The sequence below is a fragment of the Labeo rohita genome, chromosome 16 (assembly GCF_022985175.1).
Source record: "Labeo rohita strain BAU-BD-2019 chromosome 16, IGBB_LRoh.1.0, whole genome shotgun sequence".
Classification (NCBI taxonomy): Eukaryota; Metazoa; Chordata; class Actinopteri; order Cypriniformes; family Cyprinidae; genus Labeo; species Labeo rohita.
This window is the reverse complement of record NC_066884.1, coordinates 32,864,770-32,888,896: the sequence shown is the minus strand read 5'-3', so window position 1 is coordinate 32,888,896 and position 24,127 is coordinate 32,864,770. Positions and strand designations below refer to the sequence as shown.

At 34.7% G+C, this 24,127-nt stretch overlaps 1 protein-coding gene across 3 annotated transcripts in view; it reads right to left on the bottom strand.

Moving 5' to 3' along the window:
- Positions 1–24,127, bottom strand: part of znf407 (zinc finger protein 407) — a 48,121-nt gene that overhangs the window by 3,199 nt on the left and 20,795 nt on the right. For all 3 annotated transcript variants that reach the window (XM_051131839.1, XM_051131841.1, XM_051131840.1), the window contains exons 4-8: positions 13,207–13,281; positions 11,406–11,572; positions 5,423–5,506; positions 4,958–5,078; positions 2,005–2,183 (exon numbers count right to left, since the gene is read on the bottom strand). In XM_051131839.1, the coding sequence (XP_050987796.1) occupies positions 2,005–2,183; positions 4,958–5,078; positions 5,423–5,506; positions 11,406–11,572; positions 13,207–13,281 (626 nt within the window). The remainder of the gene's footprint in view (positions 1–2,004; positions 2,184–4,957; positions 5,079–5,422; positions 5,507–11,405; positions 11,573–13,206; positions 13,282–24,127) is intronic.

The window sequence follows — 24,127 nt, the reverse complement described above, 5'->3', positions numbered from 1 at the left end:
CAAAAATGATCATATATAATGATATAGATATGATATAGATATTTTTCCTATTTAAAACTTGACTCTTCTGTAGTTCCATCGTGTACCAAGACTGACGGAAAATGAAAAGTTGTGATTTTCTAGGCTGATATGACTAGGAACTATACTGTCATTCCGGCGTAATAATCAAGGAACTTTGCTGCCGTACCATGGGTGCAGCAGGTGCAATAATATTATGCAGTGCCTGAAAGTGACCGGCACTAATTTTCTGTAGATGCAGAGTTGACGGCTGCGTAATATCATTGTGCCTCCTGCACCCATGGTACGGCAGCAAAGTTGCCGAAATGAGAGTATAGTTCCTAGCCATATCAACCTAGAAAATCGCAACTTTTCATTTTTAGTCTGTATTTGTACACAATGTAACTACAGAAGTGTCAAGTTTTAAATAGGAAAAATATCAAAAATCTTTGGTCATTTTTGAGCGAGAGGCTCAATCCAATCTAATCCACGGGTGCCCAACCCTGTTCCTGGAGATCTACTTTCCTGCAGAGTTTATGTCCAACCCTGATCAAACACACCTGTCTGTAATCATCAAGTGATCCGTCAGATCATAATTAGTTGGTTCAAGCGTCTTTAATCAGGGTTGCAGCTGAACTCTGCAGGAAGGTAGATCTACAGGAACAGGGTTGAGCACCCCTGGTCTAATCGGATTCAATAATCTATGCTAAGCTATGCTAACAATGCTACCACCAGACCCAGAGATCGGCTGAATGGATTCGAAAACTCAACTGTTTAATTCTAGGGGAGTTGGAAAATGAGCCTATTTTCAAAAAAAGTGGAGTGTTCCTTTAAGGAAAAAAAAAAAAAAACTGAATCATTTTCGAAATTTGACATTGCTTGTAATGGTTTTAAAAAGCATGTAGTGATGGGCGAAACAGAGCTTTTAGAGACTCTGAATCAGTTAAACAACTTTTTACTCTAAAAATCTTTTGTTTCAGATCAGGATTTCAATGTAATTTCGTGAATCTTTTTTCAAATCCTGATCTGAAACAAAATATTTGCAACTGATTCAGAGTTAATGAAAAAATTAATGGCTCTTTTAATTTGATCTGGTTCTTGCTAGTGAATCGCTTGAAATGAATGATCAAAGTCACAAGAATTGATTTGGTTCATCTGTTCCTTGTTTCGCATCTTCAGGCATGTTTACACGACACTGTCAGAGCTACAACTGGCTTAGCTTGATTGTTTTCTGACATTTAACTAAAACAAGCAAAAAAGGCATGACATTTTTTTGAATTGTGTGAATTTTGCATGAAAACATACATGCTTAAAATGGACAAAATTAAACCCTTATTTCATAGATACATTGTCTTTCAATAATTTCAAGTACCTTTTCAGAAATATTGCTATTTTCAAGGGTTTTCCATTCCTTAAATTTCAAAAAGTCAAATTCAAGTACTTCAAGCACTTTAAGCACCTTGAACGAACCGTTTATAAGACTGATTTGTCAGTTAATACTGAAAAAAGGCACAACAGGATCCAGATACAGTCAGTATTAGCAGTTTTCTTTGACCTTCTTTGTCGTTGTTAAAGGGATTCTATTATGACCCTTTTTACAAGATGTACAAAAAGTCTCAGGTGTCCCCAGAATGTCTCTGAAGTTTCAGCTCAAAATACCCCACAGATAATTTATTATTCTACACTGTAAATACCCATTTTTAAGGGAAAGCAAAAAACATTTGAGGATCATTTCTATTTTGTTTAAGTTACTCAAAGTAAGGAATGATAATTTCAGTTTATTTTACTTTTTTTTTTTTTTTTTTTTAGAAAATTTACTTTTAGATTTATTTTATTTTTCTGTTATATTTTGGAATTTCAATTTAGTTTATTTTAAGTTTCAGTTAACTATAATAACCTTGCTATCTTTGGGACACTGATAGGAACTTTTTAGGTTTGATCACATAGCTTCATCTTCTTTTATTTTATTAAGAACAGGATAGGAAAAGCACAAGACAGACGTAGTACCTGCATGAAGGTAAGCCAGGTCTGGGTTCTCAATGTCAGGGTGAGTCTCTTTGAGATGATTTCTGAAGTCCATCGGGGCATTGGTGGCATAGCTGCACTTGGGACAGTTGTACATCTTCACCCCCTCATGCTTCCCTGTGTGCAGGATGTGTTTTCGGATATTCTCCGCACAATTAGATCTGATAAAAGAATCCAAACACCAACCAAAAATGTTCAACAAAACAGGAAGCCAGGGAGATGAGAAGAGAAGAGAAGAGAAAATTCAAAAGAACAGAATTTATTTGAAATAGAATTTTTCTGTAACATTTTAAATCTTTAAGTCTTTACGGTCACTTTTGATCAAGACAGATTTTTCCACCTGTGCCTTGTTTTAAACTTTATTATCTTAGGTCAGGGGTGTCAAACTCAGTTCCTGGAGGGCCACAGCCCTGCAGAGTTTAGTTCCAAATCTGCTCCAACACAACATTTAGTTTTGGTGTGTTTAATTAGGGTTGCTAAACTCTGCAGGGCTGTGACCCTTCAGGAACTGAGTTTGACAGCCCTGACTTAGATAATTATATTCCCCTGTTTAGTTCTGTTCTTTGTCTGTAGTTAATGGTTTAGTTTTCTGTTCTTCTAGCATTCCCTAGTTAGGGTTCCTTTTCCCGACTTCTCTGTAGACAATATTTCATATTAAAAATAAATGATTAAGTGTCTAACAATTAAAGATTTAATTCACAATGTCGAATTTACAACTGGGTACTCTCACAATACAACAAACTTAGAGTTGTCACAGTATCAATACCTGTACATTTTTTTTTAGTTCTTGGTACAATAGCAAAAACTTTTGGAACAATGAAACTGTTTTATTTAGCTATTTGAAAATAAAGAATAATGTTAAATTAGTTAATTATTAATGCTAATAATAATAATTAGGTAAATGTTACATTAAAAAGAATGTAGCCTTCAAGTATTTTTCAATATAGTGAAATCATTGCTTTAAAAAGGTTGAGTAAAAAAAAAAAAAAAAAAAAAAAAAAAAAAAAAGACAACAAGTGTTCTTATTTTGTTTTATAATAAATAAAGACTGTTGCAAGTAGATCCGTTACTCTAAGTTTGTGAATTAACCTGAGACAAAATGTTTCTTGAGCACCATATTAGAATGATTTCTGAAGGATTATGTGACTGGAGTAATGGCTGCTGACTATTCATCTTTGCTATCACAGGAATAATTAAAATAGAAAATAGTTCTTTTTTAAATAATATTATTACACGGCTCTGTGGAATACTCAATTCTGATTGGTCAGTCACCACATTCCAAGGTATGTTGTTCCTCAATAACAAGTGGTAAAAACGAATAACACAGGCTCATCTGGGTAAGTGCCTGCAGTTGGCACTGTTCACTTGCTGGGATCAGTTTTTCTTCATGAAAGCTTTGCGTTTGGTTGGCTAATAAAATATTAAAACTCAGTTCAATATTAGGAGTACAATTATTTAATTATGTCATCCCCACAGACTCCCATTCACAGACTCGCTCTCTCGTTTCATACAAACACATCTGTTGCCATTTTTTGACGCCTGTTGTTAGGGCTGCACGGTTAATCGCATGCGACTGTCATGCGCATCTTGTCAGTAAAGCTGGTTCTGTAATCAGTAGCAAATCTCCATCACATGCTTGCTATCAGATGGAGCAGCATTTACTACACAGAGCTGTTGTTCACTGACAAGCTATGCAAAACTCTTCATAATCGTAGACAATATGATCGATATAATTGACAAATTATGAAATTGTTTTGTGATGATAAAAGTTGTTTGCATAGATTCTCAGTGAACTACAGCTCTGTGTAGTAAATGCTGCTCCTTGCGAAAGCATGTGAAAATACCTCTAATAATATGTTTTTATTCCATACTCACTTTATAACGTCAGTCGAGTGTTTGAAATATTAATCTTTGTTGATGTTGGCTTCTTACATAGAATAAGGCACGCAACATATTTCATAGTATTCTAAGCAGCGTTAAAGGCCATGTCAATTGGCATTGCATTATTTTATACTTTATTATAATGAAAATTATGATAATTATAATAAGAACTCAGATAAATCACATATTGTCGTAGTTGTATGTTTACTAGTCACGTTGAATCAATGAAAGCAGTTATATCTTCAGCTACTGCTATAAGGATTTCCTGGATTTCTTCTGCTGAGTGTATTTGGAGTTTCTGTGTGAGAGTGCACTCTGGCCTTCGGATGGAGATTTACTACTAATCACAGAACTGTGCTTCACTGACAAGATGTGCATGACTATTGCAGCTTTTGCCTAAACATCCAGTGCGATTTCATTGCGATTTATCGTGCAGCCCTAACTGTTTTGTGCACTGTAATGGATAAGATAATAACTAACAAACTGCCAAGATTTTGAAACGTTTTGGCTGCCGATAAGCCTGTCAGGCTTTATTTTGCGATAACAACCGGCCAGATGTACATTATTCCTTACATAATACTTCACAATATTATTTCTGCATTTTTGATTAAATAAACGCAGCCTAGTTGAGGATAAGAAACTTCTCACAGAAAAGTTCATTGTCCCACTCTTTTCCAGAGATCATTTTCCAGGATTTTTCCAGGACATTCTCAATTTGATCATGGCAGGAATATAAGACAAGGATCACAAAAATAATATATTCCATACTCCAGAATCTACTCATTTGTAACATAAATAAAAAGAAGAAGAATTTTCCAGGAGATTTTAGATTTTCTTTATTTTCTATTTTCTAAGGTTTTTTAGGATGTGTGGGAACCCTGAGTGGTCACTTGTTTCTGACCACCTCCAAATGTGATTAAAATGTTGTGAAACTGCAATTGGTGGTGGTTAGAAACATGTGATCACAATACAGTCCTGATGCATCCGGGACAGCAGGAACCTTTTTTTTTTTTTATAACCACAAAAAAAAGACTGAAGTCTGAGTTTGTTGTACCTGTAGTCACACCAGGGGCAGCGATAGGGCTTCTCGCCTGTATGCACACGTTTGTGGCGCGTCAGGTGGGACTGTGTGGTTGAGGCAAAATTGCACAGCTGACACTTGAAGGGTCGTTCACCTGCAGAGCAAAGGCATTAGAATGAGACATTGAAAGTCCACTGAAATGCCAGACCTATAAACCTTCAAACTTCAATGCCTTTTCAACTATTTTTTTTTAAACTTTCAAACAAAGGATTGTTAAGCCAAGGTTTGTCTTAACAGACTTTGCTTAGCTAAAAAATTATTTGCATTTGCAATTTTTTCAAAATATACATTTTGATTAGTTTTAATTCTGCTTCCTTATATCCACATTTGAATTGCAATTCTGCCTCCTATTTGCTCTATTAAAATTCAGAATCTAAATGAAAAATTAAAAAGGGTAGTCTCAATTTAATTCTTATTGTGCACAACCCTGGTGTGTACCTGTGTGTTGTCGACGATGTTTGGTCAGGGCATGACGAGTGCCACCAGCAAATCCGCAGAGATCACACAGGAAAGACTTCTCTCCTGAAATAGAAAAGTCAGATGAATGGCACTGTAAAGATTGAGAAGTTCACAGTATGATTTACAGATACACATACAGTCTTTGTCATTAAATACACTTGTTCAAACAGTTCATAGTAACATTTTTGTTTCTTTATTTTTAAGATCTCAGACAAATTATCCATTATTGCTTTAATTTATGGCTTTTGAAGTCAGGCACAATTAATACAGGGCTCCAATTTATTACTGAAATGTAATAAATTGGAACAAATTATTTTTTTTACAATTACATTTAGCCATTTAGCAGATGCTTTTATCCAAAGCGACTTACAAATGAGGACAATGGAAGCAATCAAAATTTTATACATTATGTAATAAATAAAAATAAAACTGATAGAATAGAAAAAGAATAGAGCAAGCTAGTGTTAGAGGCCTTTTTTTAATACACTAGAATCTAGTGTTAGTTTTTTTTTTTAATAGAAAACAAGAAATAGTTTAATAGTTAGAGGGTCAAATAAAGATGGAAGAGATGTGTTTTTAGCTGATTCTTGAAAATGGCTAAGGACTCAGCTGCTTGTTTTTTTAATTGCCACAGAATAAATTTATTTAATTTTTTATTTTTTTGAACACTTTTAAAGAAGAAGTCCAGTTCAAGAACAAACATTTACAGATAATGTACTCACTCCCTATCATCCAAGATGTTCATGTCTTTCTTTGTTCAGCCATAAAGATTTTTTGAGGGAAACATTTCAGGATTTTTCTCCATATAATGGACTGGTATGGTGCCCCGATTTAAACTGCCCAAAATGCAGTTTAAATGTGGCTTCAAGCGGTTGTAAACGGCTTCAAGCGGTTGTAAATGATCCCAATAGAGGAAGAAGGTCTTATCTAGTGAAACGATCCGTTATTTTCATTAAAAAACAAAAACAAACAAACAAAAAAACAATTTAAATACTTTTTAATTTCAAACGCTCACCTTGTCTTGCTCTCCCTGAACTCTGTGTATTATGGTTCAAGACAGTTAGGGTATGTCGAAAAACTCCAATTGTATTTTCTCCCTCAACTTCAAAAACTTTTCTAAATCATCCCACATTGCTGCAGAAGTACCGACCCAGTCTTTGCAAAGTGAACATGCAAAAAAGATCAAACACCCTTAACAAAAAAGGTAAAACAGGGATATAGGACGACTTTTGAGAACATAAGATGGGAATTTTTCGACATAATCTAAATGTCATGAACCGGAAAAAACAGTTCAGGCAGAGTAAAACAAGACAAGCATTTGACATTAAAAAGTATATAAATTGTATTATTTTTATGAAAATAACTGATAGTTTTGCTAGATACAACCCTTCTTCCTCGACTGGAATCGTTTACAACCGCATTTGGGATCGTTTGTAGCCGCATTTAAACTACATTTTGGAAGTTCAAACTCAGGGGAACCATATAAGTCCACTATATGGAAAAAAATCCTGAAATGTTTTCAAAAAAAAAAAAAAATTCTTTACGACTAAAAAAAAGAAAGACACAAACATCTTGGATGACAAGGGGTGAGTAGATTATCTGTCAATTTTTGTTCTAGAAGTGGACATCTCCTTTAACATTTCAGTCATACCGTTATGTGTTTCAGTGGCGTACGGGACACCCCTGCAGCCCCCGCGGTGCGTGGGGGCCCCGACCTTTTGGGGGGCCCCGTTGCAGGACATTTTAAAAGGCAGTGCTTCGAGACACTGCAAAAAAACGCGAGACGTGAACGCAAAGGTAGGGCAGTGGAGCGGGATTAATGTTCTAAATTAACACCTGGGGAAAATCAATTTTTCTCACATTTCACTTGTCATAAACACCTCTTCTAAGACAACCGCGTCGTAATGAAAGAGGATATTTTTACACTTAAAGTGGCTTATGGAGCCCCACAAATGACAGAAAAAACTTTAAATCATGTGCACAGTATTATTCGCTCTCTCGTTTTAAAAAATTTGTTGATTTGATCAGACTAAATCCTGGTTACGATTTAGTAATGTCGTGTGCAGTAAAATGAGGAAACGAATATTCGTGCGCACAATTTAGTAAAATGAGAAAACGAATTCGTGCAGACAATGTATTTTTTTGTCCTGCATGTCATGTGCGGGGCTCTGTATGCTTTAAGCAGGGCTTAAACCAATAAAAAAAAAAAAAAAAAGCGGTCCACTCCAAGCATAATCGGTATTTTCTGTTCATGCGTTTTTCTGTATTATTAGTCTTTTCTTTAGGCCACTCAGAAAGAAAGAAAAACAAACAAAAAAAAAAACATGAAGAGAGTCTTGATCCGGTAACCTATCTTGCCCTTAGTCATAGCCAATACAGCATCATCTTTTCTAGATTTTGGCCAAATTTTTAAATGAAAGAAAAAACTTTCGATGCTTTGAAAGACATTAAAGTATTTTTTTCAAGATATTTCAAATGTCTGCTGTATAGTTAAAAACACGCTACTTGTAAAAAAAAATATAGTTTTGAAAAACATATGTCGCATTTAATTATCACATTCAGAAATAGCTGGTGTAGGCTAAAATACTGGTAGCCTAAATCAAAATGTTTCTAAAAATTATAAACACAACCAGGCCTTTATTTTATTCCCTTCTCTCCACACCAAAATATCCATGACATTATCCTTTACAAAGACTACAGCACATTGAGGCACTGGTCACGCTGAATGGAACAACAGACTATTTAAATTAAACATAGTAACTTTTATATGTTTTTTAAAAATGTATTTTATTTTGATAATGAACAGGCTGCAATGTCAAGGTAGCAAAAATGTTGTGTGTGTGCGTGAGGCGCCAGTGCGATCACTGCATTGTTTTTGCAACTGAAGGATAATGTTGTGGACAATTTAATGTGGAGAGAAGGGAATAAAATAAAAGCCTAGTTGTGTTTATAATGTTTGTAAACATTTTTGATTTAGGCTACCGGTGTTTTAGATTACATCAGCTATTTCTGAATGTGATAATTAAATGCGACGATTTTTTTACAAGTAGCGTGTTTTCAACACAGCAAACATTTGAAACATCTTGAAAAAATGCTTTAATGTCAGTTGGTGCCCAATGATGAATTTTCGTGCATGACATCACTGGGAGGGGCCCCATCTCCTTCTTTGAGGGGGGGGCCTCTAAGAAGTGCGGTACGCCACTGATGTGTTTATATTAGGGGTGTAACGGTACACAGATGTCACGGTTCGGTACGTACCTCAGTTCGAGGGTCACGGTTCGATACAATTTCGGTACAACAGAAAAACAAAAAACAAAAAAACAAACAAAAAAACCAGATCTACTATGCTAGGTTTCTTTTCATTTATTTTAAACAGACAGTAGTATAAATTACAATTTTTTCCACCTACATGTGAAAATACTAAATATTATAATCAAATTAATGTCACATATTGGCCATAAAATATGCAGTACATATATACATAAAAGGAATAAATACTTGACATATAATTTAGTTAACTGATAAAAAAAACTGCGACACATAACGTAGCCTATATTTGCTGGGTTTCAGTTTAGTTTTGTGACAGAAATGAACATAAATAGCAGAAAGCGACATCCTATTTGTTTTCTGTTTAAATTGATTTTGCTAGTATGAGAAAAGTTGAAGTAATCGCGCCAGCACACACCAACACAAAACATATCAGTTCCAGGCTTGTAGCATTGCTAACTTGGCAGCCCAGTTGATACTTTATTGGTTCAGTATGAAAACATGTATCATTACACCCCTAGTTTATATCTCATCTTTTCTTGTCTTTATCAGCATTTTAATCCATTTTGTAGATGTCCTGGGAATTAAGGTTCACTTAAAGTGAAAAATAAATGTCTTTTCCAACTTGAAAGCTATACAGTCACAAAGAATTTTATTACACCGAATCTGCGACAACATCATGGACCATAACTATGTCAGCGTCAATTGGCCCTTGGGTGTAGTTTGGGCGGCTCCTCAATGCATCCTATAAATGTTGTCACATGTATTTCACACATCCAGTCTGTTTTTCTTTATTAGTAACATGCAAATTTATAGGTGTTGAATTTTATCTTTAGCTCCTTGCATTCTTTCTTATCATGTAGACAACAGGTTAAGTAAATATATGAATATGCAATATAGCGCATACATTTAGCAAAATTCTCATCTTTACAGCAATTTATTCCAGCTGAATGGACGGCGAGTGGTTATTCTGAGGTAAATGTATAGTTACGTGGTACTGTTTAAACTTAATGTTTTCCGCAGTTTGAAACGCTGAATAAGCCATTACATGAGACATTTAAGTAAGTTGTACTAGGCTATCTTATAAAATAGCCTAGCATTTGATTTTCATTCATGTTCATTTTTGAAAGTTCTGATTTTGTTTGGTTTAATAATTAATGTTACCTTTGCAAGTATGATCTCACTCGGCTTGTGAATCAGCAGAACTTCAACAGGGACTTTCTAAATGCTCAACACGAATAATGCTTAAGGTGGCTTAATGGAAGTAGACAGTGATAAAGAACGAATTGTACAGCATACTATGTGCAGATCCTCATATGAGAGACAAAAAGTGAATTATATACACGTTAAGCATGTCCCTCTCATATTAATAAAATACTTAATGCACTGAGACGGTGATATTAAAAGACCACATTCTGGACACACCTTACTAATAAAGCATACTATGAGCAGGAAAAAAAAAACAAAACTAAATATGAATGTTAAATATAACCGTCTTAATGCATAAGCCATGTTAAGCGTTTTCTTTATTATGGTATTCTAAAGGGAGGAAAATGCTTAACGTGTAATTAAACGTGCTGCATTCTGGGCTCATCTGCATGTCTTTTAGTATCACCGTCTTACTACATCAAGCCAGCATTTTAAGATGCTACAAAACAACTTACAAACTCCCAGGGATTACATTTGGGTTGTCATTTATTGAAAAAAATCTGACGATGTAAAAAGAATTTCACACTGGAAAATGAACCAGAACATACTGACAGATGTGCAGTTCTGAGATGATGTAGAAAATATCATTATAGACTGTTGAAATGAGGCAAATTTAACAAATAATTTTGGGGTAAATTAGGAATTAATGAACTATAAAATCAGAGCCATAGCCATAAAGAGAGGAAAAGAAATAGCAAAACACAGAAGAGAAAATGAAGAGAAATGATATGTGCATTGTAAAAGCTCTCTGGAAATTGCAGTTTAGATCAAGAAGGGAAAAATAAATTACTACAACTACAATTAGATTTAGATAAAATATGTAAATATGAAGCAAAGGGAGCCTTAATTAGATCGAGGAAGAAATGGTTAGAGGAAGGAGAAAAAAATACAAAGTAAACTTGAACATGCAACTATGGCCAAATTGAGTATTAATGGACAGTTCGCAGAAAATTTGATGGAAAGTGATCAAGATGTGTGGCAGAATCCTACAAGGAATCGTTATTTTTAGATTCTAGTAAAGAGCATGCTAAAAAAAAATATATAGTAATAAAAATGTGTAAACAAGATATATCCTTTAATGAAATATTTTATTATATTAACAAAATTAAAGACAACAAGTCACCTGGGATGATGGTTTAATCAGTGAAGATTTTATAAATAATCTTTGCCCACCAGCAACAGTACTTCTAGATTTTTATTTATTTATTTTTAATTCAAATGTAAAATTGGACAAACGCTAAAAAGCATTAAATCCTGATCTATTTTTATTTATTCATTTATTTATTTTTTCACATTTGAGAGAAACATTTGAAAAAAAAAAAAAAAACTTTAGAAATTGGTCTTTGATCCAGAAGCACAATACTTCAATATAAGCATACTTTGGTTGTAGCATAAGGGCAAAGTTTACATGCACACAAACTCTCACACTCGTTAAGCGATAATGAAGTCAAACATGAAATTAGTGTGTTTGGTTATGCTTTTGTACCTGTGTGTGTCCTGTGATGGTCCTTCATAGCAGAGAGAGTCAGGAAGGCATAATGACATGAGGGCCATGCACACTTGTATGGTTTGTCTCCTGTGTGCAGCTTCATGTGGTTATTCAGTGCCCATTTCTCACTGAAGCTCCGTTCACACAGCTCACACTCAAACTTTCTAGTAAAAGAGAACACATTAACCAATGAACCATTGCAATGCTTCATTCAGTCACAATTCTTGATCATAGAAATTTTAAATTACAGATGTCTTTATTTTATTTGTTTATTTTATTTTATTTATTTCAATTGTAAAAGAATCGGTCAACATCAAATGGATGTTGTGGGGATCTGTCTGTCATATTCCAACATCTTTGACAGCAGTTGCACTATAGCAGTTGCATGATTATTCAGAATGTCCTATTGTTCATATTTACCAAGTTTTGCGATGTTTGTATGTTGCAATACAAGATATAAGTCAATTAGTCATTATGGGTCACACCCATAAAACTAGATCTATTATCTGGCCTATATCTGCTAAACGATTAAATGAAAAAAAACAAAAGCTATGGAAACATGACTACAATTACATCTAAATATAGCCTTGTCTTGTGGTCAGTTTTTCACAAACAAAAAAAAACAAAAACAAACAAACAAACAAACAACCAACAACAAAACAAAAAACATATCTTTTAAAACTATATAAGAATATATAAAAAAATAAGATTTATTTTTTGGCGGTTTTTTTGCCTTTATTTAATTAGGACAGTGTAGTTTGACAGGAAGCGAAGTGGGAGAGAGAGAAAGGGTGGGATCGGGCGCTATATGTCGATGCACTATCTGCAAGGCTATTGACGCCAACAAGAATATATCAGTTTTTGTAATGACTGGCCATTCAGATTTAAAATTTTAAGCTGCTTAAAGTTTATTGGCTGCTAGCAACCATGTTTGTTAGTTTATCAGAGTGATGTGTGTAGAATATGTTAGTGACGTTTTATGAGTGACTTTTTGTCACAAGTATCTCTTTAAATCTCTAATGCCCAAGCCAGAAAAATAATAATAAATATAGCTGTAAGATCCAATTTTCGTGGGTTATGAGTTTACCTCATAACATCCTATTGTTAGGTTTCATGAAAATTGGATGTTGCAGTCAACATCCAGTTTTCAGCTAATTTTTGCTAAACGATTAAGTTAATGAAAATTCTTATAACTTTCTCTCAGGAGCATCTCTAGATGATTAACATCAAAGTTTATGTGAATCTGACTAGTCGTCTTAGATTATTTTAAAAATTTAGGCCAAAAAAAAAAAAAAAAAAAAAAAAAAAACACAACAAAAAACAATGGTGTTTACAATGAGGGGAAATTTTACAGATAAGGATAATAATTACATTTACACCCTTTAGGGTCTTAAAGCACCCCGTGGCCAATTTTCACAAAATTGGTACACATTCATTTTCACAAGATGTATGAATATATTAATTTTTTTTAATTTTAATTGACTGCTGGTGGCCATGTTTCTATGGAAGCATTTGGAGGGGTAGCCTAGTCATGAATAAATAGGCTTTATGTGAACAGCAGCCCACCAAAAAAGTTGTTTATACTGAACCTGTAGATTCCCGTTTATCACATTTAGAGCATATTTAGAAACCCCCTATATCTTATAAGCATTATTATACCTTTTATACTATTGTGTATAAAGGTATTGCTCATTGTTAGCTTGTATTAAGTAACGCATTCACTAATGTTAACATCTATATGTAAAGTGTTACAAAATAATATGATACATAAGTGTATGTGTTCAGTGTAGTTCAAAACCTCTCTTTGGGCTGGCCCAGTCCATGCTTTCCCAGCAGATGAGTGTTGAGATGTTTCTTCATTACAAATGCCCATCTGTAACACACATGAAAAATGTATATACATAACTAAAAATCAGGACACAAATAAATTCATTATTTTAATTATGTACACCATTTCTTTCTCTCTTTTTTTTTAAGATTTATTTTTTCCTCAATTATTATCAATTAATATAACAGTGGAGAGTAGATGAAGGGGGAGAGAGAGAGAAGGTTTGGGATCGTGGAAGGTCCTCGAGTCAGGATTTGAACTCAGGACACCCGTAACGCAACAGTGTATGTCGGCACACTGCCCACTAAGCTATTGGTGCTGACCACCCTCATTTCATATTTTTTATTATAGATGTGTGTCTGTGTGCCTGAATAGCAGTGCATATTTTGAGACAATCCTGCTGAGTTTCAGGGTTTCTGCAACTAATGTTCTTTGATGCCCAGACACCAACAGACATCAGCCTTCTTTTGGTCACTAAAACGAACAAACAGCTGTTGCGACTTAACAGCCTCTTGCAAATACAGTCGACATTAAATTAGTTACGTTCTAAAGAAAAGATACGCAATCTCACATTGAAAGAAATGAGGTGGAAGCTCAGATAACCTAAATAATGGTGTGTATTTTCTTTGCACAACAGCCTACCATACATACAATGGTGCAAAGAAGTTTGATTTAAACCTTTGAACTGAAACGATTTATTCAAAATAAAAATTAAACTGGAAAAATAAAGTGCAGTTAGGTTAATTTCCATGTTGTTTAACTAACAGGCCAAAAAGATTATTTCTTTTTAGGGAAGTAAGTGCTCATTCATAATTATCTCGACTTCTAAATGTGGCTTGATTCATACTTTTGAGTTTTTGGATGTTGTTGTATTAATATTTAATATATTTACGACGTATGTTGTGCAACCAGGTGAATACCTGTCAAATAAACGGTAACATCTTTTAATGAACTCTGGCTTTCAGCTCTTTTAAGCAAGTGTACATTATTCAAGGCTGTTCTATTCACTAGAATGTTTATATAGTAACGGTGCATAATTTTTATTTTTTACTCAATATAAAATTTCACACCGGTAGATCATCCCCTGTACTGAGTGTAACTGGTAAGTAATGGAGGCTGCTTTTAATTATCGGTCTTCTAATCCAACTATCCCAGTATACTGCTATCTGTCTGTGAAATTACAGTCTGAGAGATTTCATATTATTGATATGGTCTGCTGATCTGTATGTATTAATTTACTTATTCAACCCATAATGCTAAAGTAAGTAAATGCTTGTGAGAATTTCCTGTTATATATGTACAGAGGTTGCAGGAAAGAGTAAACCACAATAATGACGCAGTAACCACAGTCCCGCTCTGAAATTCAGACCCTGTCTTTGTGTCAACACATTCAGCTGCAATATGAATGTAGCTGAAGCAGCATCAGAAGCAAAACGCTGAAAAGGTCAGCACTAAGCCATTTCACTTGGCCAGTAGGGGACAGTCTTGTTTCATTCTTAGTCATGTCAAGTACTGAAGCTGTGACTTGTTTTCTGAGAGGTTCATAGAACCGCTTACAAAGTATTGCAACAAGAGGCAGAGCACATTAAACACGGACAAGCCATATTCACAAGTATTGTGTACTGCTGCAATGCAAAAAACATGTATTTTGGTCAAAACAACTACCTGAAAATTGTTACACTCTTCTTGTCTTGTGCACATTTAATTACCAAAACAATGACCTTGTAAGACAGCAGCCATGGAAGACAGAATAATGTAAGAGTTCATCATCTAAAATGAAAAATCCAATCCTTCTCCTTAAATAGCTTAAGTATGTTTTAATTTAAAGAAGTCAAAAGACTAGGCACAGGGCCATTTTGGGTTTATGGGGCTCTAGGCAAGATCATGAATAAGGGGATCATCAATACTGACATAACATTAACACTGTTACAAACATTACAGCTGCACTAAAAAAAAATATATATATATATATATATATATATATCACTAAAAATAAGTAAAATCTGTAAAATCGAGTCTGAAAAATTATAAACAAATAAACTATCAAACATAAGTAATGACTACAAAAATATATGTATACTATATAAAATATCACATTTTTGCTATGATTTTTTTGCATCTTTTTGTTGACAGGTTTTTCAAATTCTTTGCCCAGATTATTCTTGCGAAATCGTGACAAGTATTAGCAACTGAAGTGCTGTTTCTGTCATCCAAACATGCCTGAAACACAGAAAGCATCTCAAATAGCTACTAAGAAAGTATTTTGTGAATCTGTCAATAATGTTTCCCAGTGCTATGCATTGTTAATAAATGATGCCAATTACGATACTTTTTTTTTTTTGTTACTGTTACTGTTTGCTGCTTCCGTTTATACTGTTGCTGCATTTATTGTCACTTGATGCTTGAAGTTATTTGTCAGTGTTTTGTCATTTTCTAGCTTTCACAGGTATCACTCTGGTTAGATAGCTACCAATTACCTGAGGCGTCTCAGATAATTTACCAGCAAGTTAGATATTTTTGTATGGCCTACATAGTGCCATAAATGTTTAATATAAAATGTTGTAATATTGAACACATAGCTTGTGTTTCCAAAGCTGCAAAGCAGCAAAACCTTTTAAAAATAACTAAATTAGACAGATTGTTTTTTGTTTTTCTTTATTACCTAAGTTTTAACAGGCCAGAGAAAGAATTGTTGTAGTTACTGTTTTTTTATATATAACATTAGTATAACATACCCAGGGAATAAAATTGGGTAAACTGCATGTCCAATAACACATATTTGATCAAAATGCACCTTTTAGTCTAAATGATTGCATTTTTTCCTGTTACGCTGTGTTTGTTTAACAGACGTTTAATTGATGTCTTTAAAGATGAACAACTGTTATGATGTTACGACTAATTGTTCTGTAAAATGAAAATGCAATATAAGTTATGCTCTGAGAAGAGCATCTTTTAAGCATATTAAACAGCAAAAACACTCCTGTTACTGGTTTGAGTATGTATGTTGGCAATTCTGCACTTTATATCTCACATATGTAAACATGTCTTTATTACTTTTTTTTTTTTGCATTTCTCCTCATTACGTCTGTAGAAAACAAAAACACTTTCACAACAGCACAGTAAAGTATGTACACGTTAGCTCTATGAATATCTGCAGAGAGCAATAAAATACATGTTTACAAAGCATTTAAAATAATAATATGCTGTATTACACTTATACTGGCATGTGTAAATTGATTTTTAGAAAAACTAGATGTTTGTGTCCACTATTGTTTTTCATATTTTATTGTGGATATTTTATTTTCTCTCAATAAATGTGCAGTTAAATTATTTGACACTATCAGAGAATGATGGTTATTCTCTTTTATATACAATGAGATAATCCATAAGCCTAGGCATATTTAAATACTGATTCAGGACAAACCATTTCCAAGATGAAGTGGCCAAGAGCAGTCTAATCTGGCCTAGCTACTGACAAATTTAACAAATTTATTTAAATGCTAAGAAGCGTGCCTGCAGGGAGCAGTGCTCATGCGTGACGAATTGCATGCTACTGCGCTGGAAAAAAACATGCAGTCTTAAAGGCCACATTTGTATGGGCAATTTTAGAGTCCCCAATTCACCTAACCTGCATGTTTTTGGATTGTGGGGAAAACAGGAATACCTGGAGGAAACCCACGCCAACACAGGGAGAACAAGCACACAGGACTTCACACAAAAAGACCTTGTGACTCAACTGGGGACCTGTGCTACCCACTTAAAAGAAAACAAATCTGCAAACTTGTATAAAAAGATACTAATGCTTTTTTTTTCTATAAAAGTGTATTATTCACAGTACTTGATTTAAAATGATTTAAGCATAAACCAAATGTATGCAATTTTCCTTCTAAAAGATTTTAAAGACTTATTTTTTTGCAAAAAAAGAGGACAATGGTATCAGGAATGGCAATTATTTGTTTTAAATCTGAAACTATAGTAATAACAACACAGAAATGTAAAAAACAATGGATTTGTGACAAGGTTCCTGAAATAATCAGGCCTTCACTTTAAGCTTTACTCATGACAAGAAATTTTTTTGCAATAGGAAAGGAGCAGGAGAAATACAAAGCAAGTGTCTCAGAGCTGGCAAAAGCTATGAAAAGAGTGACTGTTTCACCACATGTATTAAGATGCAACGTGCACAAGTGAAATGCGTAGCTGTTTTCTACACTGGAACTACTTATTGTAGACAAAGCAATTAAACTCATTTAGCCTTTTCTGAGGTGCATTTAGTATTTACAAAATTTAAACTACTGGGAATCCATACATCTTGGTCTCATCAGACCAAGTCATTTACGATTTAACAACATCCAAAGCGCTATGTTTTGAGGAAGAGTACAGTGCAAGGTGTCTGGTTCCCACAGTGAAATTCAGTGGTAGTAGGGATGTATAACTGCTGAAGGTTTGGGAGAATTGTGCTTTATCGATGCTGACATGAATTCACACACCACTGCGTGATGTAATACAAAAAAACACATATACCACTTTCTCCTCATTCCCTTAATTGTTGGGCATTTTTTCAGCCCTAACGCTAACTATATACATTCTCCCAGTGTGGAAAACCTTCAGTCTAAAAGTATTTCACCCAACCTTAACACTCTTGAGCACCAGTAGGGTATTTTGTAGAGACAAGTTCAGCAACACTGCCAACACTACAGTAGAGATGTGACAATTTGTCAGCTACTAAAACATTACAAGTTTGTTGAATTTAATAAAGGGTCTAAGCATATGTATAATACATTTCAGTTTTGCCATTTTTCCATGCACTGTATCAGTGAACATTAAGAAAAAAATATTTTATAATTTTTCAAAAAAAAAAGATACTAATTTAAGTATTAGGGATGTCGGATCTCGTGAGATCACGTGACGATGTCCTAGCCAAACATTTTGCAGTGTTTACATTAATCCTTAAATATCGAGATCTCGATTTAAACACCCTTGCGATCTTATTCCTGAATGACAACGATTTAGCTATGTCTATTAGGACTGTTTTTCAACATACCCTAACTGTCTTGAGCCAGAATACACAGAGTTCAACAAGAGCAAGGCAAGACGATCGTTTGAGAATAAAAAGTATTTGAACTGTATTTTATTTATGAAAATAACTGATCGTTTCGCTAGATAAGACCCTTCTTCCTCGGCTGGGATCATTTACAACCGCACTGGGATCGTTTGAAGCCGCATTTAAACTGCATTTTGGAAGTTCAAAATCAGGGCACCATATCAGTCCAGTATATGAAGAAAAATGCTGAAATGTTTTCCTCAAAAAACAATTTCTTTACGACTAAAGAAAGAAAGACATGAACATCTTGGATGACAATGGGGTGAGTACATTATATGTGAATCTTTGTTTTGGAAGTGGACTTCTCCTTTAATGAAGTGAGACACTGACTCCTTCATTGAATGTTTTTTTTTTTTTTTTTTTTAATTGTTTAAATAAGTATATGCTTTTAAAAGACTTAAGCAATGAACAGTTTTGTCAGAACCACCAGTAAATTACGTTATTTTGTTCTCCAGAATCCAGAATTTATTAAAAAGAACTTGGATTCTCAAGTTATTCAGAATCGTGAAGCTCTTGTTTAAATGTTGTTTATTACTGCATAATATTCATTAAATTGGAAGATTAATTACATAAAGTTCAAAATGCACCTACATTTTTTTGCATTTTGTCTTTTGCAGTTGAATAAAAGACTATTTTCCCTATATATTTCATCATTGAGGATTTCTTAAGAAAAGTTTACAAATCTCGTCTCGTCTCATTCTCCTGAACCCAGTCTCGTGTCATGGGATGAGGGTCTCGTCACACCCCTATTAAGTATATATTATATATATAAAATCAAATCCAGCAATGACTGTCATTAAATAGTCTTTGTTGCTAAGGCATCTTCTTAGTTGGTGTCCAATGAGCATCACATATTGATTAACAATATTTTTATACTCACTTAGAATGTGATTCATGCAACAGCACGAATCAAAAAGGATTAATCATGAGCCAAGCAATCTTTGCTGTCCAAAAAATTCCAATTTAAATTCTGATGTTTGCATGGATAAAGGTTTAAGCATTGATTAGGGATGATTTTAAGTGTCCTCATGTAAAGTCTGAATGAATCTGCTCCACCAAACATAAACAGCTAGACACATCAGTAAAAATAACACTTAGATATTAAAGGAGTTTATTAATTTGCTCATAATATTAGTAGGATTGTTAACAAAAGGCCATTTATTAACCTGATTTTAATCCCTTGATTGTAACACTCAAGTTTAAAGGGGTGTGTCTCTTTTAAGACTTCAGTGTATATGCCCACTGCTATGGCTGGGTAATGTCTTTGCATATAAAATAAATATTACATGTAGAACTCTTACTACATTTTTAAGATTACAGCTGACAATATTATTATCTAATATTAAAAAAGTGATGATTACAGCGCTATATTCTGATCTACTCTAACTGCATAAAATATTGCAGCACTGAACACTCCATCCGATCATTGACCGCGCCACTCTCATGAATGCTTTCATCTTAGCTCACACAGTGCAAACACAATGTAAGCAAAATAATCAATGTGCACAATTCAACAAAATACAACCGAACCTATTACAATCAATAATCAATAATGCTATCTACACTGGACGTGGCACGGCATTCTATTTCTAAAGTACTCCAAGCGTTTGCGCTATGTCTGATAGGGTAATGGATTTGCAACAGTCGTTTCAGTGCGCAGTGTAGACAGCCTCTAGAATTGTTGTGGCAGCATGTGAACGCTGAGTTCTTGAATTTCATTGTGTTGGAAGTAGGAAAAATGGGCAAGTGAAAAGAGCTCAGTGATTTTGGCAAGGAACAAATAGTGATGGCTACAAGACTTGGTCAGACCATCTCCAAAATGAATTTTGTAGGGTGTTCCCAGTATGCACTGATTTATACCTACCAAAAGTGGTGCAGTGAAGGATAACCAGTAAACTAGCGTCAGGGTCAGGGGCCACAGCCCAGGTAAAATTGTAAATCAGCACTCCTACAGAACACCAGAGCTTCAGAGAGAGGTAAGGAAATTATTGGAGCACTGGTGGTGTACCAGAACACCCGGGTCAGCCCCATTTTAATGGTGTCCAAACCAGACTGTACTGTAAGAATTTTGAAAACTTCAGAAAATTAAATTAGTGGTCTAAATTTGAAGCCTATCTCATACCCCACATAGATGAGTTAATTGACTGACTGGGTAAAGCTCACTTTATTAACACTTAATCTCACTGGCTGGTGATTCTGTCCCCAGAATCTAAAGAGAAGACGAAGAAAATGAAAAATAACCAGTGAACCAGCATCAGGATCATACAAGGATTACACAAAGGTGTCAGAACGCTCTCTGTGCATCACAGTGTAACCAAGATGACCACTGTCCATCACTGCAAGAGCCTACAGTGAGCATGTGGACAAAAAAAAAAAACAATAGAAGTAATAGTCTGATGAATCACGTTTTCTCAATCAGGTTGACTGCTGGGTGTGTGTGTGTTGTTTATCTGAGGAAGAGATGGCAGCAGGATGCACTTTGGGAAAAAGGCAGGCCGGCAGAAGCAATGTTATGCCTGGATGTATACACCTCCATTGAAATGGTGCATCTCTTTCAGCAGGATAATACACCCTGCCACACTGCAAAAATAGTTCAGGAATGGTTGGATAAAGTTCAAGGTTGCCTTGGCCTGACTGAGTGATGTGCTGAAACAAATCTGATCCACAGAGGTGGAGGATCATTTGCTAATGTCTTGGTGCCAGATACCAAAGGACATGCTCCGAGGTCTTGTGGAGTCCATGCCTCGATGCTATATCAAACTGTAATTTTACAAACAGCACAAGTGATTCAGTCCTGAATATGGATACTTTTAACAGTATCTATCACTTAATAGCACATCTTTACATTCCTGTTGCAAACAGTGATACCGGTTATATTCATATGGATGATCTACCAGTGCAGAATTTCATGAGTAAAAAACAAAAACATTATGAACGAAACCTACTTGATGACAACAGTTCCTAAAAAAAAAAAAGTCGTCTAACAACTTTAAACAGTGCTATATGCTAACCAGGGGTTTTCGAAGATTGAGGGTGGCAGAGCATATCAAAGTTGTTAAAAAATAAATAAATAGTCGATTAATGTAGCCCCTAATGCTGCATTTTTATCTGCAGCCCAATTTATTTACATTAATTAAATACTGTTTGAAAGTTGAACACCTCCTTCTGTATCTCTGAAGTCTGTTTTTCAATAAATACATTACAGGGTTAAAAAAAGGTTGATTTTTGGACAAGAGATATTGCTACGTTTCTTCCCACTCTGTTCGCGATTTCAGATCATTTTGAACTGGTTAACCTCCTGGGCCCTCATTTATCACCAGTACATACGCACAGATGTGTGCATAATAAGTGCGTAGGAACAGTTTCACGCAAAGCGTGGGATCAGCCCAATTGGACATACGTAGGAATATGTGTAAATATAAGCACAACTCTGAGCATGCGTACGCAGAGAATCCAGTGGCAGAATGGTGATACTACAAAAAGAAAGTGTCTCTGCGTGTTTCCTCGTGTCCTTTAATTGCAATTACTCAACTTCATAGCTCAAGCTAGATATTTGCAGAATTGAAAATAATGTGAAAAGCTATAAAAGACAGCTGGGAAGTCGTTTGAAATGTAGCTATAGTGTCATGGCTGATCTCGCTTTTCCTGGAAGATTCGGCAAACCATGCGCTGCGCGTTTTTAAAGAACGCTGATGTGTTTAATGTGAGCACAGAATGGCTTTTCAGTCGGTACTGCTTTTCGTTTAGGGCTCGATCGATTATCGGCGCCGATATTAGGCATTTTTATGATTATCGTATCGGTCATTTTCAAAGCTGATTCGCCGATAAAATAATTACATTTTGAAACGCGCTATTTGGCTCTGATGCAGCCTGTCAGACCTCACCACTCTGTGACCGAGAGTAATCTCCGCCTACCGCCAATCTGATTTGTTGAGAGTCACGAGTCTGACCAATCAACACGAACACTCTCTCACACCGAAAGCACTTGCTAACCAGCATCAGTTGTCTCTGAAAGTTAAGACAGCAGCAGATGTTGCTGTTTATACACAATCGGAAGCGCTTGATGATGCTCATGGTGATTTTAGCCGCGTCTGTTGTCTCACTAAATGTGGACATAAATACATGAACAACATCCAAATCTGCTCTGAGGGTCGCTTCATGAGCATTTGACCGTTTCATATGAGTAAATCTATCGTCATATCATATAATAGGCTACAGAAACTCAAAGGTCCTCATGGCAACCTGTCAAAATAGAAGTTCTGTTTAGCTTAAAAAAAATTTGTCAGAGATATATTACTGTGGTGCAGTAGAATATACGTAATACTACTACTACAACAATTATTACAATTTTGTTTAAAAGAATAATCATCAATTTCAATAGTAAACTCCTTTGTCAGAAATAAAGAGTTTAACTCTCATTTGATTAAAAGTTAAATGAAATTGTTTTATGCCTTCATTTGCAATGTCATCTAAATTAAACAATTCATACATTTCAATAGGCTATTGAACTAAGTGTGCCTATAATAGGCTATTATTGTTATAGTTTCATGAAAATAATGGTCTTCTTAACTTCAACAATGGAGCTATGAAGATAATTAAATTATTTACACTTATTATATACATTGTTTTTGTTAGTTTTTTTTAAAGTTTATCCATTGATGCGCATTAGATGAATTGAATAGTCAACTCTACTATTTTAGGTTATGTTTTAGTCATCAGAAAAGAATTAATGAGGAATTACGAGAGGCAACGGTATTACACGTACATTTATAACGTAAATTATTAAAGCCAAATACTTTTCCCCAAGCTGTTTAGCTGTAGTACAGTGTTCATAGGCTTAATCATGAAGCATACAGTCAGCAGGGATGCAGTGGTCCCACTTTTAACTCTCTCTTTATATTACCCTTATTGTAGATGGATGCACAGAGGCAGACATAAGAAAGTGCAGTGTGGGAGTTCTACACTCAGTTAACACCAGGGAAGACAGTTTTCTTCAGAGCCCTTGTTATTCTTAATTTTTACATTAATTGTAATTATTACACTAGACATATATATCAGTTCAAAATATCGGTTATCGGTCTACTTGATCTGTAATAATCGGTATCAGCCCTGAAAAACACATATCGGTCGAGCCCTACTTTCTTTGCCATGATTTCGCTGAGGACATACATTCATGTGATTTATAAAGAAAGGTGTTGCACCACATATGGTTGACTGGAGGCATTTCTCAATGCAAATGACCATGAACGTGAATGAGCATGTTCTTACGCACCATGCACGGTGCACATGGTGTGTAAGAACACATTCTAATTTTCATTCATAGGACAAAATGTAGAAGCTTTTCTTTTTTTTTTTACGCACTGTTCATAAATGAGGGCCGTGGAAGGTTTTTAGTCCAAGGATACATTTACATTTGTGCATTTATCAGATGCTTTTATCCAAAGACACTTTATCATTAGGCAATTTATCATAAGGCAAATAAACACCAGAAGGTTTCAGACATTTTGAACAGGTTTCAGACATTGTACCAGCTATAGTATCATTGAATATAGTATGATATATATATATATATATATATATATATATACACATACAGGGGTTGGACAATAAAACTGAAACACCTGTTTTTTTAAAAACAATTAGTACGTTGTTGAGCCTTTTTGTGCCCAATGCAGCATCATTTCATCCTGGGAATGACAAATATAAGTCCTGCACAGTAGCCAGAAGGATTTTAAGCTATTCTCCTCTTGCAAAAAAAAAAAGTGGCCAGGTCACTACGTGATGCTGGCG